The sequence below is a fragment of the Dermochelys coriacea genome, chromosome 11, assembly GCF_009764565.3.
Source record: "Dermochelys coriacea isolate rDerCor1 chromosome 11, rDerCor1.pri.v4, whole genome shotgun sequence".
NCBI classification, from domain to species: Eukaryota; Metazoa; Chordata; order Testudines; family Dermochelyidae; genus Dermochelys; species Dermochelys coriacea.
Genome location: NC_050078.2, coordinates 68,977,865 through 68,998,402, shown reverse-complemented (window position 1 = coordinate 68,998,402; position 20,538 = coordinate 68,977,865). Strand labels below are relative to the sequence as shown.

General features: G+C 39.7%; 1 protein-coding gene across 5 annotated transcripts in view; it reads right to left on the bottom strand.

The window, feature by feature from the left end:
* The window catches only part of SPAG16 (sperm associated antigen 16), a 723,462-nt gene that overhangs the window by 231,969 nt on the left and 470,955 nt on the right, over positions 1–20,538 (bottom strand). For all 5 annotated transcript variants that reach the window (XM_043505701.1, XM_043505700.1, XM_038422547.2 and 2 more), the window contains one exon: positions 7,316–7,442. In XM_043505701.1, the coding sequence (XP_043361636.1) occupies positions 7,316–7,442 (127 nt within the window). The remainder of the gene's footprint in view (positions 1–7,315; positions 7,443–20,538) is intronic.

Here is a 20,538-nt window from a genome sequence, read left to right as displayed (position 1 = left end):
AACTGCCTAACTAGAGGAAGAATAGGAAAAACACAGCATAAATTTATAAGGGACAATCCACCTTAATCTGAGAAAACACTATTCTTATAAAATCAATGGGCTTTGTCCCTGTCTTTTTTCTATAAACCAAGAGGTGTTTGGGCAAAAGCAGGCAGAGCGGGTTTCTTGTGTTTATCTTCTTCCCTCTATTTTCATTGATGGGTCCTTTCAGCCATCAGGAGCTAAAAGCCAGCAGGCCAGATCTTGCAGAACAGACAAAGAATACAGGAGTAAGAAGATCTGACTCCACGGCCACCCTATTACTAATTTTTAAACATTAGAAGAAGGGTTTTAGACAACCCCTGTTCACCCTTCTTCCCTCCCCCCTTTAGTTCTCATCACTTTCTGATTTCTTCCTTTTTCTTTGTCTCTGAAAGTGAATGAAACATGGCCCTTCAGCACATGCTTGTGGGCTGTCCTGCCCTATTATGTATAGCATGGTGCCATCAGCAGCATAAATCATTCTAACCACTGTAGAGAAAGAGATATGCCCATGGAAGAGAGGGAAGCATGTTGTCCCTGCACACTTTCCTCTTTCTGTGAGCCAGGATGCTGAGGAAGAGATTTAGCCCTACAATCTCATACGGAGTTCCTCCTTGGGGTGGAGTGCCTCTCTTTGGGGTGAGCAGCCAGATTCCTCTCGTGCTTCTCCTGGTCATGAGTCAGCTGGTGGGTCCTATTTTGGAGGTCAGTATATAGTTCTCAGTCAACATCACTGCTTTCTACAGTCACAGTGTCTCCTGTCAATATTGTACCACCCACTCCCATACTCCAGGTGGGAAGATCTGGAGAAATTGCTGAAGGTGCAATGTACAGGAGAAGAAGAATACCAAGGGGGCCTGTATCCTAGAGTTCCAACCAGGGAACTGATTGTTATTTCTGCTACCTAACTCTGAATCCAAGCTGTTGGCCCTTGGCAAGGGCCCTTTGAAATAGCAAGAATAGTCAGGACTGTAGACTACAAAGTTTGCCAGCTGGGAAGAGGAGAGCCACCCAAATATATCATGTCAACTTAGGGAAAGTGTGGAAAGAATGAGAGGAGGTCTTCATCACTCCATTATCCTCTGAGACCAAACTCAGCCCCTGTGCCATGATGGTTCCCCAGTCAGGGACCGTATCAATTGAGGAAGGCTTATAACCCGACCAGGAACAACAGACACACAAACTCATCAATACATCCCCCTCTGTGTTTTTGGCAACAGCAGGCCAGATGCACCAAGTGTTCCACTGTATAGAGACTGAATCTGGCCAGAAAGTCTACAACCATTACCCAGAAAACTGTGTGACAAGACCTACAGAACATTTTGGCCATGAGAGTTTTTGAGGAGTCACACAATGAGTGGTGAAGTCCAAGAGCTCTCGCCCAAACAGGATGGCACAACAGGGTTCTGCACACACTTTCAAAAAATGAATGCAATATTCTAGTTCGACACCTATCCCATGCTGTAGATTAATGAATTGCTAGAGAGGCTGGAGGCTGCCAGGTATGCATCCGATGAAGTGAGCTGTAGCTCACGAAAGCTTATGCTCTAATAAATTTGTTAGTCTCTAAGGTGCCACAAGTATAGACTGCTGAATTGGAATTAATTTGCAAACTGGATACAATTAACTTAGGCTTGAATAGAGACTGGGAATGGATGAGTCATTACACAAAGTAAAACTATTTCCCCATGGTATTTCTCCCTCCCCCCCCCCACTGTTCCTCTGATATTCTTGTTAACTGCTGGAATTAGCCTACCTTGCTTGTCACCATGAAAGGTTTTCCTCCTTTCCCCCCCTGCTGCTGGTGATGGCTTATCTTAAGTGATCACTCTCCTTACAGTGTGTATGATAAACCCATTGTTTCATGTTCTCTGTGTGTGTGTATATAAATCTCTCCTCTGCTTTTTCCACCAAATGCATCCGATGAAGTGAGCTGTAGCTCACGAAAGCTTATGCTCTAATAAATTTGTTAGTCTCTAAGGTGCAACGGGTACTCCTTTTCTTTTTGCGAATACAGACTAACACGGCTGCTACTCTGAAACAAGTATACCTGTTACAGAATGTGAAATTGCTAGCTACAGAATATGACAATTGTTTTGCCTCAGACAGTACTAAATCAAATATGACTTCACACATATAGACAAATACATGTTCTGATTTTTTGTTTGTTTTGTTTTTATCCAATTTTTTGAAAACTCAGTGTACATGCAGGCTGAGATGACTGAATATTTGGATTTGTTTTAATTTTCTTCAAACAAATTTGACTAGCACTGGAAATTACTCACCAGAATGTGAGAAATACAGATGAATGGCAGCCATCTTATCTTGGACAGAATTAACCATGCAGCTGAACTGTGCTTTATGGGATTGTGAGTCTCTCATGTTCCGTACATTTAACATTGGATACACATTGCAATTCCCACTAAGAGAAGATGTTTACTCTGATGTGACAGCATAAAAATATTCTGCTGAAAAGCCAGAATGCTTGTATTTCTATGAAACTGGCAAAAAAAGAAAAAATTTCAGCAGCTTTGCTTGGCATGAAAATCTTCAGCTTCACTGCCAAGAAATTCCAACACTGAATTGTGCCCACACATGTAATCTAGTGGGAATCTGGCCCAGTGTTAGGATGCTTTCAATTCAAATTTAACAACAGGTTGTGTTTCTTTCCAAAACATTTGGAAAGTTCCATGATCATCTAAATCTTATTTACCCTTTCATAATCTTATTTCCCTGAAAACAACATACTACTTATTTAATGAAAGCATCATGGATATTTCTTCAATCTGTTGAAACAAACCATGCATACTATCAAAAAAAAAAACAAGCAAATTTAATTCATTTCCAAACTCTGCAAGATGTTTTATAGGTTCAGCTTTGTGATTATAAAGATTTATTTTCCATTCTCCTCCAAAATTCAAAGCTGATGTGTCCATTTGACTTAGACAGAATTGATGTGCTGTTCTTTGCATCCATTATGTTTAATAATAGAGAGTTGACTTAGGCTAATGATTTAAGAGCAGGATGTGATTAATAATGTGAATAGAAGCTTTAAACCCAACTAATAGGAAAATAAACCAGTGTATAATTTTCATGTTTCATTAAAGAACATCTTTAGATGTATGCCTTAATATTAATTGATCCCAGAGAGGTGGGGAAATGCATTGTTCCAGTCTGACTAATGTGACTAAACTTTCGTGTTTCTGGAAGAGACCATTAGTATAACCTGATCATTCAGTATTTGTGAAAGAAACAAGGTGTTCATGATGAATGAGTCACTTAAGTGCTATCCAAATATGAGCAATTTATCTGAGATTTGCAAGATATCCCAAGTAGAATAAACATGAAAACAATTTTAAAGAGATACTATGTTTTGGACAAAGACCTTTTCTACCGTAGAAAGCTATCCATTCTTGAAAACCAGTGCAGGTGAATGAATACTGAAAAAGGTTTAATTCCAAATTTAGTAAAAGGCAAACCATGGTAAGCATTGTATCAGAAACTGACTAATTTTTATAGACTCATAGAACTGGAACAGACCTCAAGAGGTCTTTTAGTCCAGTCCTCTGCACTGAAGGCAGGACTAAGTATTATCTAGACCATTCCTGACAGGTGTTTGTCCAACCTGCTCTTAAAAATCTCCAATGACAGAGATTCCACAACCTCCCTGGGCAATTTATTCCAGTGCTTAAGCACCCTGACAGTTAGGAAGTTTTTCCTAATGTCCAAACTAAACTGCTCTTGTTGCAATTTAAGCCCATTGCTTCTTGTCCTGTCCTCACAGGTAAATGAGAACAAGTTCCCTCCCTCTTCTTTATAACAACCTTTTATGTACTTGAAAACTGTTATCATGTCCCCCCTCAGTCTTCTCTTCTCCCGACTAAACAAACCCAGGTTTTTTTTCAATTTTCTGTCATAGGTCATGTTTTCTAGACCTTTAATAATTTTTGCTACTCTTCTCTGGACATTCTCCAGTTTGTCTCCATCTTTCCTAAAATGTGGTGCCCAGAACACAATACTCCAGTTGAGGTCTAGTCAGTGCGGAGTAGAATGGAAGAATTACTTCTTGTGTCTTGTTCACAACACTCCTACTAATGCAGCCAAGAATGTTTGCTTTCTTTACAACAGTGTTACACTTTTGCCTCATATTTAGCTTGTGATCCACTCTGACCCCCAGATCCCTTTCTGCAGTACTCCATCCTAGGCAGTCATTTCCCATTTTGTATGTGTGCAACTGATTGTTCCTTCCTAAATGGAGTACTTTGCATTTGTCCTTATTGAATTTCATCCTATTTACTTTAGACCATTTCTCCAGTTTGTCCAGATCATTTTAAATTACAGTCCTATCCTCCCAAGCACTTGCAATCCCTCCCAGCTACATATTGTCAGCAATCTTTATATGTGTACTTTCTATGCTATTAGCTAAATCTTGACGATATTGAACAGAACTGGATCCAGAACTGATCCCTGTGGGACCGCACTTGTTATGCCCTTCCATCTTGACTCTGAACTACTGATAACTACTCTCTGGGAATGGTTTTCTAATCAGTTATGCACCCATCCTATAGTAGCTCCATCTAGATAATATTTCCTTAGTTTGTTTATGAGACAGTCATGTGGGAAAGTATCAAAAGCCTTACTAAAGTCAAGATATACCACATCTACTGCTTCCCCCCACCCACAAGGCTTGTTACCTTGTCAAAGAAAGCCATTAGGTTGGTTTGACACGATTTGTTCTTGACAAATCCATGCTGACTGTTACTTATCACCTTCTTATCTTCTAGGTGTCTGTAAATTGATTGCTTAATTATTTGCTCCATTAACTTTCTGGGCACTGAAGTTAAGCTGTGTGGTCTGTAATTTCCTAGGTTGTCCTTATTTCCATTTTGTTCATGAATAAATAAATGTCCTGATTCTCATTTTGTTAGTGAAAAAAGCAATATTGGTGAGATTTCGGTGATAATGTGTTAGGCATTAAGTTATGGTAAAAAAATATTTTAATATAAACAAAGTTCTTTTTTTTTAAAGTTAAGTTTTAACTTTATTTTTGTATTTCAATATTCACTCTCTTTTTGAATTCTTCATTCTTCTGCCAAACTTCCTCAGAAACTAATTTCCATATCTAAGAACAATGAGTTTGATTGACTTCATTTTAACTTGTTGTGTTTAATGTTCATGATTCTTATTAAATGACTTCTATCCTGTTTCTATGATCCATAAATAGAAAGTGCCTAATTAACTTCAGAGTATTCCACTGTCCCCTTCACGAGAACTTCTCTCTCACATCTAACATTTGCATAACTATTACAGCAATGACTTTTTCTCCCTCCTTCACATAGTTCTCCCCCACATTACTTTTATAATTACTTTTCATACCAACATGATCTTCCATATTCTGTGTATATTTGATATTTTGGTTGCTTTATGCTGCTAGAGTAGTGCAAAGGGGCCATAATACCAGTTGTCATAAATATAAAGGGAAGGGTAAACACCTTTAAAATCCCTCCTGGCCAGAGGAAAAATCCTTTCACCTGTAAAGGGTTAAGAAGCTAAGATAACCTCGCTGGCACCTGACCACAATGACCAATGAGGAGACAAGATACTTTCAAAGCTGGAGGGAGGGAGAAACAAAGGGTCTATCTGTGATGCTTTTGCTGGGGACAGAACAGGAATGGAGTCTTAGAACTTAGTAAGTAATCTAGCTAGATATGCGTTAGATTACGATTTCTTTAAATGGCTGAGAAATTAGACTATGCTGAATAGAATGAATATTCTTGTCTTTGTGTCTTTCTTGTAACTTAAGGTTTTGCCTAGAGGGATTGTCTATGTTTTGAATCTAATTACCCTGTAAGGTATTTACCATCCTGATTTTACAGAGGTGATTCTTTTTACCTTTTCTTATATTAAAATTCTTCTTGTAAGAAATTGAATGCTTTCTTTCATTGTTCTTAAGAGCCAAGGGTTTGGGTCTGTGGTCACCTATGGAAATTGGTGAGGATTTTTATCAAGCCTTCCCCAGGCAGGGGCGTGCAAGGTTTTGAGGAGGATTTTGGGGGAAAGACGTTTCCAAACAATGCTTTCTCAAAAATAAACCCAGGCGTTTGGTGGTGGCAGTGGAAGTCCAAGGGCAGAGGGTAAAACAGTTTGTACCTTGGGGAAGTTTTAACCTAAGCTGGTAAAAGTAAGCTTAGGAGGTTTTCATGCAGGTCCTCACATCTGTATCCTAGAGTTCAGAGTGGGGAAAGAACCTTGACACCAGTTCAACAGGCTAGTTGAGAATTCCCACAGTGTAGGAGGAATACCATGGTGATGAATGTTCTCTCTGCTTTTTGGTCTAATCCTTTCGGTATTACCATGGGAGATGGAGATCTGTCCCTCTTATTTTATCCTAAGTGAACTTTTTTATTACATTCTTTATCAATTAGATTAGACATTTAAATTGTGTGTTGATTGAAAGCAACAGAGATCAAGAGGTTGTATGTACCAAGCATCATGCATCATTCTGTAATGTATACTACTGTGTGAATGCCTATCATTCCAGGCATTTATTCACCTAGGAAAAGTGGGCAGGGACAATGATGGAGAGATGTATATTTTCAGCCAGTACCCCAGTGGAGATATTCCCTTTCTTGAGAGAAATGCCATAACCAAGAGGTCACATTGGGATTTATGAAGGCTCCTTCCTAAAAGAAAACTAGACCTTACCTCTACTGGCCTTACCCCTATGTCCTCCTATTCCTCCTCACCCCCCAACCATTTTTCACTGCCATTTTCTTTATAAATAATTTAAAGTCAATTTTAATGCTTATGAAAGGTACCATACAGAGCTCACTGACAACTGTTCTATTTGCAGAATAAATATACCATCGCTGTAGCAGGGCAGTCTTCCACACACAGTCTTACCATTGTTCTCAACTCCATTCTGCAGGGGCAGTTATAAGGCTGGGATTCATCCCTCAGCCTTTCTACTAAGAATGCCAATAAGGACAACAATTAACGCTAACAGTGACCATTTTTCCTGTGATGTTGATATCTGCGTATCAGCAAATGTACTTAGATGAAAAACACATTTCAGAGGTCCCTCAAAGAGCTGTTACATGGTGATAACTTTTTGGTCAGTATATAATATCTGAAGATGAAAGGCTCTGTATACTACTACCAAGTCCCCTGACAACACACTTGTTGATTTTCTGCACCAGCTTTCACTCTTCTTTTCATTAATCAACCATTGTATTTGCACAGTGCCACTAACTTCCATATATTCGGAAAGAGTTCAAAACCACATATTACTCACTGTTCTGGCATCCCAGAGAGATAGGGTCTTGTCTGCAGAGCTGGTGAGAATGGTGTTGGAGAATGGAAGAAACTCTATACTATTGACCGAATCCTTATGTCCACGCAGTGTGTATCTGCATCTCTCACTATAAAAGAAAACAATGACAGAAATATAACTCTTGCCATTAAAGAGAATCAGCAGTCTAGAAGACAATGGCAGGAAAAGAGAATCAGATTTCAAATGGAGTTAATTGTCTCAGTTACTATTTTCAGAGAAGTTAGTACACAGGGGAAAGTTTATTGCACAGGCTAAAACAACCATCATCAAAAGGTTCCCTATGCTTTCTGTAGAGTTATTTGAACTTTTGAAAGATTGAGCAGTACCCACTGCATAGGAGAGAAAGAATAAATATCAAAAGACATATGAAGTGAGCTGTAGCTCACGAAAGCTTATGCTCTAATAAATTTGTTAGTCTCTAAGGTGCCACAAGTAATACAGACTAACACGGCTGCTACTCTGAAACCTATCAAAAGACAGTGAAATAAGTTACTACCTTACTAATACTCCAGAGAGCATTTATACAAACTATGGCTAGACAATGACAAAATGTTAAAAAACATGTTGAGTCTTGAGAAAAGAAGACTGAGGGGAAACTGATAACCATCATCAAATATGTTAATGGCTGTTGTAAAGAGGATTGTGATACAGCATGGCCAGAGGGCAGCAGGAGAGTGTTAGAAGGGAGCCTTATTCGCTGTAGAGGGAAGAAAGTTTGCTATAGATTAATTAAAGCAGCTGAAGCCAATTAGAGCACCTGAAGCCAGTCACCTGATTAATGCCCCCCCGCCCCCCCACTTCAATCAGACAAGGGAAGGAGTTGAAGCAGAGTGGGTTGGTGTTGGAGCAGAGAGCAGTTTGGAGGGAAGCAGAGGAGAGTTTGGAGAAGTGCTGTGGTGGGCAAGACCCTAGGTAAAGGAACATCTGGTTTGTGCAGAAAGAGGGCAGGAAGCCCTACAAGCTGAAGGGCAGGAGAGGGAAGTAGCCCAGTTTACTGCTATCCCTAGGGCCCCTGGGCTGGGACCTGGAGTAGAGGGCAGGCCCAGGTCCCTCTCTCCACTCCCCTCCTCTAGGACACTAGTGGGGCAGTTAATACCCCAGTTCGGGGATGAGAAATAGTGCCCTGAGCCCTCCCCAAGAAGAGAAAGTGTGAGACCCATCAAAGTAGTGCCAGCAATTTGCCACAAGGACTATGATCAATTGTTCTCCATGTCCACTAAAGGAAGGACAACTGGTAATGAACTTAATCTGCAGCAAAAGAGATTTTAGGTTAGATATTAGGAAAAACTTTCTGGCTATCAGGATAGCTGGCTCTGGAACAGGCTTCCAAGGGAGGTTGTGGAATCTCCATCACTGAAAGTTTTTAAGAACAGGTTGGACAAACACCTGTCAGTGATAGTCTAGGTTTACTTAGTCCTGCCTCAGCACAGGGGACAGGACTCAATGATCTCTTGAGGTCCCTTCCAGCCCTAAATTTCTATGATTCTGTGAAATAAGTGTCTCAGTTCAGAAGTGCAAGGCCTGTTCAAAATACTGATTTTATTTTATTTTTTTATTTACTTTGCTTTATCAATGATTGACATTTGGATTGGTGATGGTCAGGAGAATGGCATGGGAAGGGGATATTAGAATTGTAAGCATAGATGAGGCCAAACCAAAAACATTTAACCAGCTCTTCTCTGCTCTGGAATTTTGGGGTTTCCAGAATTCACCCTTGCTTCTGGAACAGTTTGGATGGGGAGGATAATGAGCTTATGAAAACCCCAAAGCACAATTCCTTTTTGCCCACATCGAGTTGTTGCATCCTTACTTACTTGTCAAGCCAGTTTCCAACTTTTTGTTACTATGTAAGATTTTAAAAGGATTAACTTACACTGCCAAAACCCCACACAGAATTTTACAATTAGTAATGAGATCAATTCTGTCCTGTATGTCCTCCTAGTGCCTCAAATAAAGAGGGGCAGATAAACAAACAAACAGAAAGCAGCAACCCACCACTGCCCATTGTAATTTGCAGTGTTAGTTCAGTATTTTATTCATTGCATATTTGGTCTGATAGCTAAAAACACACCAGTTCTGAGCTGGCCACTGAATACATTGGGCTGGCAAATTAGATTACTGTGGGGGCTCAACTGGAAAAGACCAAATTTCTTACAGTTTTCTCTTTAGGAGGCTGTTAGCAGAGGGAATTAAAGATGTTGTGTTTTTTTTCCCATTCCTGCATGATGCCAGAAGACTCATAGAGCTGTTGCAGGGTTTTTTTGTACTAAAAACATTGGAGATCAGATGCAGACCACTAGAGCTTAAAGAGGCTTGCCAGAGTCTCGCACTGATCTGCCAGAGAAAAGCGAGTTCCCAGACTTACTTAAGACTCCTTTCCATTTTCCAGACTAAAATGTATGTTACTTCACATCTGAAGATCAATATTGTCTTTGAAGAAGGGTGTAGGTGTGTGTGTGTAGCTGCTTCCAAAATGGAAATTTTACCCAGGAAATTCATTTCAAATACACTATATATTGTACATATTATTCTAATATAGATATTACATAATACTATATATTTTTATAGTATTTATAGTATAGTATGTGTTATTTTGTAACAAAGATCCAAGTTAAAGAATCTGTTTATATCATACATGTAGCTTCCTGGCTTTTAGAGATTACTGCACAGTTTGTCTGATGTTCATGATTGTTTGATATATATTATTATATTTTATATTCCCCATGGTCACACTGCTTTAACCATCAGGACAGATATACATACATGCATGTGGGCATATGTACATCTCCGTTTTCAAAAGTGACTAGTGATTTTCGGGTGCCCAATCTGATATGCCTGAAGGGGAACTGATTTTCAGATGATGGGTACTCAGCACTTTCTCTTAGAGCCATGTAAGGTGTTGACTGGTGATGTTGAATGCCCATCTGGAACTTTTGAAAATTTTGGCCAGTTTATATCTTAATGTAACATTATGTTCCATTAGAAGAAGAAAGGAGAGAGAGAGAGAGCGAGCGTGCACAAAACCACTTTGGGAGATATACTTCTGTACAGTAGAATAATAAGAGGATTTATATCACACTCTTCCCAAAAAAGTAGCTGAAAACTACATCTTATCTGTTAGTGGAATGGGACAGCATAACAGAGAGGTGGAGAGGGGGAGGAAGAGTATTGTCCTTGAGTTCATAAGGCCTAAAATAGGGGCATCCCAGGCAGACTGGCTGCAAGAACAGACTTGTGAGAGATTAATTAGGTGCCATAGCAGGAAGGTCCCATTCAGAATCCCTGAACAAGGTGAAAATGGACTAAAGTGATGGACAATAACAGCAATGGAAGGGAAGGAAATGAGTTGTACATTTCCATCAAGCACATAAACACTTAGGCTTGATACAGCTCTCTCTCTTTCTCTCTGCAACCTCCATACCAATGTGTAGTGATGAGAGAGCTCTCTCTCTCATGCTCCAGATTTAATTTACCACTCTAGTAACTGACTGACTGATATTTCTGAGAATCTCTGACTGCTATATAGAAAAAACTCATCTTCCTTTCCAGCTGAGATATAATTTAAATGAGACTGCATTTCTTGCATACAAGCTCCCTTCTAGTTGGAAGGGAAAACTTTTATCTAGATGTTTTACTGTGGCAAAGGAAAACTTAGTCAGAAGCAATATACCAGCAATATACCACCAGTGATTCTAGCACATTTTGTACACAATGGGCCAGATTCTACACTTTTGACATGGGAGTAAATCCAGAGAAACTCCAGTGTTTTAAAACGAGTTACTCCAGAGACAGCCTGATGAAACAAAGAACAGAATCCTTTCTTTGTAAAACAAACACTCATTATAGGTGGGCTTAGGTGGTTCAGAAATTTTTGAGTAGCTCAGAAAATAGAGGAAACCACCTATTCCTAGTAGGTTAGGTATTTGTACCAACCTGACAATTTCCTTAAAGCCCGAGCCACTGGAGTCATATGAATACATGAGTATCTCAGCTTTCATTTTTTTAAAGTACATTTTTAGCCCTCATGTTAGCAGAGAACAGAATGCAAATATGACCCCAGTGTACCTTAAAGAACATAAAGCAAAAGGAAATAATCCCAAATTTATTAATTTTTTAAAAAACGTTGATTTGCTGGGAGGTCCTGACTCATGATTATTGAATATTTGGGCTTGGCAATTGTGGTAGTGTTCAAATTCCACTTAGTAAAAATTGCTAAGCAGGCAGCTGGAGGTACTTTATTAGCTCTTTGTCCACTTAAACTAAAGAGGACAAACCATCTCCAACACCTTGCTACTTTGTCAGCTATCACCTTACAGACTCAGGGTTGTCAGTTTAAAAGTCTACTGAGCCATAGACTGTGCATGCCAGATAATTACACTACACCTACGTGCAGCCACCATTCTGGATTTGCTGCTCAGAGCAGAAAGTTCCCATGGTCTCTTTTTGAAAATAGCAATAACCCTAGCTGTAGGGTATTAGGTGTAAAGGGATCAGCTGATGGTTATGCTCACGCTAATTAATCCACACAGGCTGGCAACTGAAGGTGTGTCCCTTTTAAAAACAGAATCAACTGCACCAGATTTTTAAATTAAAGAAATGATAAAAAAATGGAATAATTAATCTTAAAATGGGGCCTTTCAAGATAACAATTGAAAAAAAAAGATAATGAAGCACCAACACAACTTTAATCATGTAATAATACAAAGTGCAACTTATCTTATTCCAATGGCATATTAGGCCTTGATTCAAAAAAGGCACTTAAGTAACGTGCTAAAACAGTATGCCTCAAACAGCAGCATCTTTCTTATCAATTGTTTTCTCAAATCATAAAATGGAAAATAACACTAAACTCCTTCTTCATATCTATCATATAACATCCTACCATCTGAACTGCCTTTGCTATCAACTAAAAACATGTGGGAAATTTGCACCATAAAGTGATTAACAAATAATCTACACAGAATAGTTCTGTGAAAGTTTTGTAAAATCACACACCAATCTCAACCCTGTTAAGCTGATAGAATGGGACCAGTTAAAAGGAGAATACTATCAACAGAAACATACCCTATCAGTTACCCACTATGTGACTTTATCTCCAAAACATGTTTAACTCAGGCACAGAACCTTTTGGGCCAAGATCAAAAAAGAAGTATAGCAAATGGGCTGGCTTGAGACATTAAAATGCCAGTTTGTTTTATGATGTTATAAATACATCCTATCACGTCTTTCTATTTTATTACCTCTATTTTATTTCTAGGTAGCTTCACATATGACACATCCGATTATTCATGTCAAGAATATAAAACTACTAGTATTTCAGTAAAAAGTGCCTACCATCACTTATAACAATGATTTTTTTTCTTGACCCATTATTTCACTAACATAACCAGGGTTTCATAAGACATTGATGAGTGGGGACATATCCCCTCTAAAGCATATTTGTCTTAGACAAGGTACAGATGTGTATGATACTGCCAATATGAGCCATTCAGCTCAATACCAGATATTCTTTCATTACCTCCCTTCAATAAAATGAAGTTATCCTCTAATTCTGAAAACTCAGTTTACAGTCTCTGTGTAATTAATGTTTGTACAGTATTTTGAAGAAGAAAAGTGCTGGAGTCATAGGTGCTTATTATTATTTTTGTAAACATACAGAAATTCTCTTCCCTAATGTAAATTTACATGCACTTAGAAATAGAATGAAGATCAGATAGGGGTTTATTTATACAGGTTGTATAAATAACAGATATTAATAATACTCGGAATTTAGAGTATTTTCATCTACAAAATCCTGGACAAACATCAGTGGCACTGTGCAAATGGATCTGTGTGGGCAGTCCCCTGACTTCAGTGCTGGTTCAGGGGGGTCTACCTGCACGGATCAATTTGCAGAGTCTAGCCTAAAGTCATTAAGCCTCACAACTGCAATTATGTTGCCTGATTCAAAGGCTAAATTTTCTCACTGTACACTTTTAAACCATACTGGTGGATAAAATTAAGATTAAGTGCCAAATCTCCCATTATTCACATCAGCAATCCCATTGAGCTCAGTGTGACTACTCATGGAAGTAAGCCAAGCAGTGGCTGGAGATTGGCTACATCAGAGCAGCAACCCAATCCTGCTCCCACTGAAGGTAATGCAAGTTTTGACATTGCTTTCAGGGGGAGCTGGACTGGGCCTTAGTTTATCACCATAGGAGATTGGCAGTCCAAACCCTCAGTCCAGTACACAACAAACTGTGCATGTAAAAAGAAACCGACCCCTGAAGCAGTACAGACTTGACTGATACGTTAAAAATTCTCCACTCTTCCCCACATCCCTTCCTCTTTAGCCTGCTAATATCAAAGCCAAGGCTTAACTGCTAGAAACAACAAGGGGAAAATACCCACAAGATGGTATGGTGTTTTATTAATATTTTCTAGGTATATAAATAAACACACTTCCTCTGACTCAGCAACTTCACAAGTCAGCAATAAACTATCATTATATTCTTCTGTTATACCTCCTTGAGAAAAATGAAAATTGATGAGTCTCATAATTTAACTGACATCTCCATTCTCAAAGTTCAAACTGCTTCTCCTTTCGTTAAAAAGATAACAGTCAATTTTAACCGCTTACATTTTGGTCTTGCTGCAGCATTTTAATTTATGCTGATAGGCAGTTTTCTTCTCAGAAACTTGGCAAACATACTTTTCCTGTATTTTGAATGGAGCTGAATTTAACATGACAGCTATTCATTGACACCAAGTTATAAAGAGTCTTGCCATGACAAAAAACATAATTGGCCCTACCCTGGATCACAGTGAAGTCAATGGCAAAACTCCCATTGATTTGAATGGAAGCAAGAGCAAGCTATTTGTTTATGCAACAATTTAATCTGGTGCCAACATAACCAATGGAGTCATAGCAGTTCTGGCAATATGTTAGCTGTTGGCTAACAGCTATCACAGTACTAGAAGAAGGAATGCAAAATGCTATTTTGGCTCTGCCCTTGCAATGAACACTATGCAGGCAAATCCTTCTGACCACATAGTATCCCATTCTCCATATGGGGGCCCATACCTACCTGTAGAGAGCAGCTCAGGCCATGAGCAACATTTGAGTTTAAAGAAAAGGAGTACTTGTGGCACCGTAGAGACTAACACATTTATTTGAGCATAAGCTTTCATGAGCTACAGCTCACTTCATCGGACATAGCTCATGAAAGCTTAGGCTCAAATAAATGTGTTAGTCTCTAAGGTGCCACAAGTACTCCTTTTCTTTTTTGCGGATACAGACTAACACGGCTGCTACTCTGAAACCTGTAATTTGAGTTTAACGCACTGCTCAACAGAAACATTCAAAAAGAACAGGAAAATAATCTAATTGTGATGCTGGAGGTTAGTCTTGGAAATTTAGTTAGGTTTAGGTTAGTCTTGGACCTGCCGGGATCTTTGTTCCTGGTATGTTTTTCCTGGTCTAAAAGTTATCTTGTTGCATTTCTGTAATTTGAAAAAATGCCTCCATTGAACATTACTCAGAGAGGGAAAACTTATGGGACTAAATGGCATAGAGAACACACAAAGAGCGGCCCAGGATAGATAGGGATGGTAGCGCCTTGTTTGTGTCCCTTAGTGATATCTGATGGTTCAGGAAGGATTCAAATTGAAAACAAATATCTGCAGATATGTTCACCAAATGCCCTGTCTTCAGCAGATTTCAAACTTACAATTAATTGGGAGAAAGCAACTCTCTAGTCAGAACAATATTCTGAGATGAGACTGGAGAACATAAAAATACTCCCAGCTCTGGAAACAAGGATTCTATAAGTGATGGAGGATAGAAGCACCAAAAGCCTATGCCTTACCTCCAAGACTGAAAAGCTTGTTTCTCAGCTGATTACAATTTTAAGACAGGAATTATATTATTGCAAGAATTAAAAGAGAAGGCACACAATATTTCTTAGTAAAAAGAAAAGGAGTACCCGTGGCACCTTAGAGACTAACAAATTTATTCGAGCATAAGCTTTCGTGAGCTACAGCTCACTTCATCGGATGCATTTGGTGGAAAAAGCAGAGGAGAGATTTATATACACACACACACACACAGAGAGAACATGAAACAATGGGTTTATCATACACACTGTAAGGAGAGTGATCACTTAAGATAAACCATCACCAGCAGCGGGGGGAGGGGGGAAAGGGGAAAACCTTTCATGGTGACAAGCAAGGTAGGCTAATGCCAGCAGTTAACAAGAATATCAGAGGAACAGTGGGGGGTGGGGTGGGAGGGAGAAATACCATGGGGAAATAGTTTTACTTTGTGTAATGACTCATCCATTCCCAGTCTCTATTCAAGCCTAAGTTAATTGTATCCAGTTTGCAAATTAATTCCAATTCAGCAGTCTCTCGTTGGAATCTGTTTTTGAAGCTTTTTTGTTGAAGTATAGCCACTCTTAGGTCTGTGATCGAGTGACCAGAGAGATTGAAGTGTTCTCCAACTGGTTTTTGAATGTTATAATTCTTGACGTCTGATTTGTGTCCATTCATTCTTTTACGTAGAGACTGTCCAGTTTGGCCAATGTACATGGCAGAGGGGCATTGCTGGCACATGATGGCATTGGTAGATGCGCAGGTGAACGAGCCTCTGATAGTGTGGCTGATGTGATTAGGCCCTATGATGGTATCCCCTGAATAGATATGTGGACAGAGTTGGCAACGGGCTTTGTTGCAAGAATAGGTTCCTGGGTTAGTGGTTCTGTTGTGTGGTGTGTGGTTGCTGGTGAGTATTTGCTTCAGATTGGGGGGCTGTCTGTAAGCAAGGACTGACCTGTCTCCCAAGATCTGTGAGAGTGATGGGTCGTCCTTCAGGATAGGTTGTAGATCCTTGATGATGCGTTGGAGAGGTTTTAGTTGGGGGCTGAAGGTGATGGCTAGTGACGTTCTGTTATTTTCTTTGTTGGGCCTGTCCTGTAGTAGGTGACTTCTGGGTACTCTTCTGGCTCTGTTAATCTGTTTCTTCACTTCAGCAGGTGGGTATTGTAGTTGTAGGAATGCATGATAGAGATCTTGTAGGTGTTTGTCTCTGTCTGAGGGGTTGGAGCAAATGCGGTTATATCGTAGCGCTTGGCTGTAGACAATGGATCGAGTGGTATGATCTGGATGAAAGCTAGAGGCATGTAGGTAGGAATAGCGGTCAGTAGGTTTCCGATATAGGGTGGTGTTTATGTGACCATTGCTTATTAGCACCGTAGTGTCCAGGAAGTGGATCTCTTGTGTGGACTGGTCCAGGCTGAGGTTGATGGTGGGATGGAAATTGTTGAAATCATGGTGGAATTCCTCAAGAGCTTCTTTTCCATGGGTCCAGATGATGAAGATGTCATCAATGTAGTGCAAATAGAGTAGGGGCATTAGGGGACGAGAGCTGAGGAAGCGTTGTTCTAAGTCAGCCATAAAAATGTTGGCATACTGTGGGGCCATGCGGGTACCCATCGCAGTGCCGCTGATTTGAAGGTATACATTGTCCCCAAATGTGAAATAGTTATGGGTGAGGACAAAGTCACAAAGTTCAGCCACCAGGTTAGCCGTGACAGTATCGGGGATACTGTTCCTGACGGCTTGTAGTCCATCTTTGTGTGGAATGTTGGTGTAGAGGCTTCTACATCCATAGTGGCCAGGATGGTGTTTTTAGGAAGATCACCAATGGACTGTAGTTTCCTCAGGAAGTCAGTGGTGTCTCGAAGATAGCTGGGAGTGCTGGTAACGAAGGGTCTGAGGAGGGAGTCTAGATAGCCAGACAATCCTGCTGTCAGGGTGCCAATGCCTGAGATGATGGGGCGTCCAGGATTTCCAGGTTTATGGATCTTGGGTAGCAGATAGAATACCCCAGGTCGGGCCTCCAGGGGTGTGTCTTTGCGAATACAGACTAACACGGCTGCTACTCTGAAACCTGTCAATATTTCTTAGTGTACACAAGTAATTTTGTGGGGAGAAAAATATAATAACAGACTTTTAGAGGGGTGCCATTATATGTATATTAGTGGAAACTATATAACTGATTTGGTTTGTGGAAATTTCCAGCATTGGGTGGACACCCAGTAAGAAGACTGCTCAATCTACCAAGAGGCATCAGTGAAAAAACACTGGTTGCTATGGTGTTGCACATGCACTTGGCTCCCTGATGGTTCTGGCTATCCTAAGATGCAATGAGGACCCCTACATTCCACTCTTCTGATTGCTGAGCTTGTTTCTGTCTAGACTGCACTATGGTAGTGGCTGTTGTGTTTTCTAACACAAAAGACTTCTACTAGTACCTACTGGAGACACCTAGAAAAAGAAGATTGAAAAAAATGTGAAATTCTTTATTTTCCATATGATGTGTTTTAAATAGTCCTCAGAATCAGGACTTATTTTGGTAAATACTGAAAATAATTTCTGATAGATACTATTATTTGACTTGTTTCATGTGACTAAAGTATATATCCTGGCATTACTCTAATTAGGCTTTAACAGGAGAGTGTAAAGAAGCCTAACAGTATATGATTATAATCTTTGTCACCTGTTCTGTAATGATTTGAAAAATTAATAATTAGGCTTTTGCTAATTATCCTAATGAAGGATTAGTCAGATAATTATTTTACACTGCTTTGAACATGTAGAGCGCTATGTAAAGTGGTAAGTATTATTATTTAGATTATTTTTGGTTTCAGATAAAGGCTTTTCTGGTTTTAAAAGGAGAAAAGATAAAAGGTCTGTTAAAATAAAAGAACAAAATTAAAGCTCCAGTCTTGCAGAGACTTAGGGCTAGTCTACACATAGTTTCGATACTGATTTAATTCTTTCGATTCAGAGTGTGATTTTATTCTGATATAACTAAATTGGCAAAAAGAAAAGGAGTACTTGTGGCACCTTAGAGACTAACAAATTTATTTGAGCATAAGCTTTTGTGAGCTACAGCTCACTTCATCGGATGCATTCAGTGGAAAATACAGTGGGGAGATTTATATACACACACACAGAGAACATGAAACAGTGGGTATTACCATACACACTGTAAGGAGAGTGATCACTTAAGATGAGCTATTACAACCGCATTTGCTCCACCCTCCCTACCTGCTGGTATCGTAGAGCTTGGCTGTAGATAATGGATCATGTGGTGTGATCTGGGTGAAAGCTAGAGGCCTGTAGGTAGGAATAGTGGTCAGTAGGTTTCCAGTATAGGGTAGCGTTTATGTGACCATCGCTTATTAGCACCATAGTGTCCAGGAATTATAGCATTCAAAAACCAGTTGCAGAACACTTCAATCTCTCTGGTCACTCGATTACAGACCTGAGAGTGGCTATCCTTCAACAAAAAAACCTTCAAAACCAGACTCCAACGAAAGACTGCTGAATTGGAATTAATTTGCAAACTGGATACAATTAACTTAGGCTTGAATAGAGACTGGGAGTGGATGGGTCATTACACAACATAAAACTATTTCCCCATGTTATTCCCCACCCCCACCTCCACTGTTCCTCAGACGTTCTTGTCAACTGCTGGAAATGGCCCACCTTGATTATCACCACAAAAGGTTTTCTTCCTTCCCCCCACCCTCCCTACCTGCTGGTAATAGCTCATCTTAAGTGATCATTTTCCTTACAGTATGTATGGTAATACCCATTATTTCATGTTCTCTGTGTGTATATATAAATCTCCCCACTGTATTTTCCACTGAATGCATCCGATGAAGTGAGCTGTAGCTCACGAAAGCTTATGCTCAAATAAATTTGTTAGTCTCTAAGGTGCCACAAGTACTTCTTTTCTTTTTGTGAATACAGACTAACACGGCTGCTACTCTGAAACTAAATTGGCAGAATCCCTAGTTTGAATGCAGTAAAAGCAGCTTTGTATTGTTGTAATTGCATCCATGTTGGTGAGCTAGGCTGATTTCTAAATCTATATAGCTGAACCAGTGCAAAATCTGCTTATAGACAAGATCCTTATGGGGGTGCTGAACTTCATGCATGCGGATTGGGGGACTAATCAAGGATTTAAAGTTAAGTATGTGCTTAAGTGCTTTGTTGGATCTGGGTCATAGTGCACAGCCCCTCATAGGAGCCAGACGGAAAACAACCACAGTAATTAGCACCTGTATTGATAGTGTCAACAGAAAGCCAACAGAGTGAATGATCATAATGAAGGGAGACAGCTAGTTTTTCACACCTATTCCTGAGGCACATTGGCAAGGCAGACTGGGAAAGCCTGGGCTGTTGTATAGCAACTTGTATCTATTCTGATGTAGAACAGATGATAGGACTTACGTTTCCAGGACTGTCATTTATTTTTGGTGGGGGAGGAGAGAAGAAATACTTCAAAAATGCCTTAGCTTGTTCAATGACAATACCCCATGAGATAAAAAGGCTTAGAACATACTACACATTTTTCACACCAGATTTAGATGGATATTTCACTTTCTTTAAAAATATCGACTAAGCTGGCCTCTGTATTTGCTCAGCTTGCTTTAAAATATCCATAGAGAAAGAGCTTGACTGTCAGAGGAGTTGAGCATTCCCACCTCCAGCTTAAGTCATCAGCATCTGCCAGTACTCAGCACTTCTCACAACCAGGCCAAAAATGTTTGCTAAAGTGGATACCTTATTTGTGCGTCATTGTGTATTATGAATGGAAACATATTATTAATAATAGGCAAAAGATTTTCACAATGACTAGTCATTTTGGGGGCCCATACCTGAAAGGGGTCTGATTTTCAGAGGGTCGGGGTTGAGCACTTTCTGAAAATCACACCTCTTCAATGACGGAGGTACCTGAAATAACTAGCCACTTTTGAAAATCTTGGCTTTATTTTATGAAGCAACCCTCTCCTATCCCCCCATCAAGGAAACTGGGGGTGCCACTTAAGTAGTTAAAAATAACCACAAATAGATGCAAAACATGTAATTAAACCATCGTGAAACACTGCAGTACTAGTACGACCATGTTTTCTGCCCAGCAGCTCTGTAGCAAAAGAATAAATTATATGCCTCACTCCCTGAGGACAGGTTTCAGAGTAGCAGCCGTGTAAGTCTGTATTCGCAAAAAGAAAAGGAGTACTTGTGGCACCTTGGAGACTAACAAATTTATTTGAGCATAAGCTGACGTGAGCTACAGTTGCATCCGATGAAGTGAGCTGTAGCTCACGAAAGCTTATGCTCAAATTTGT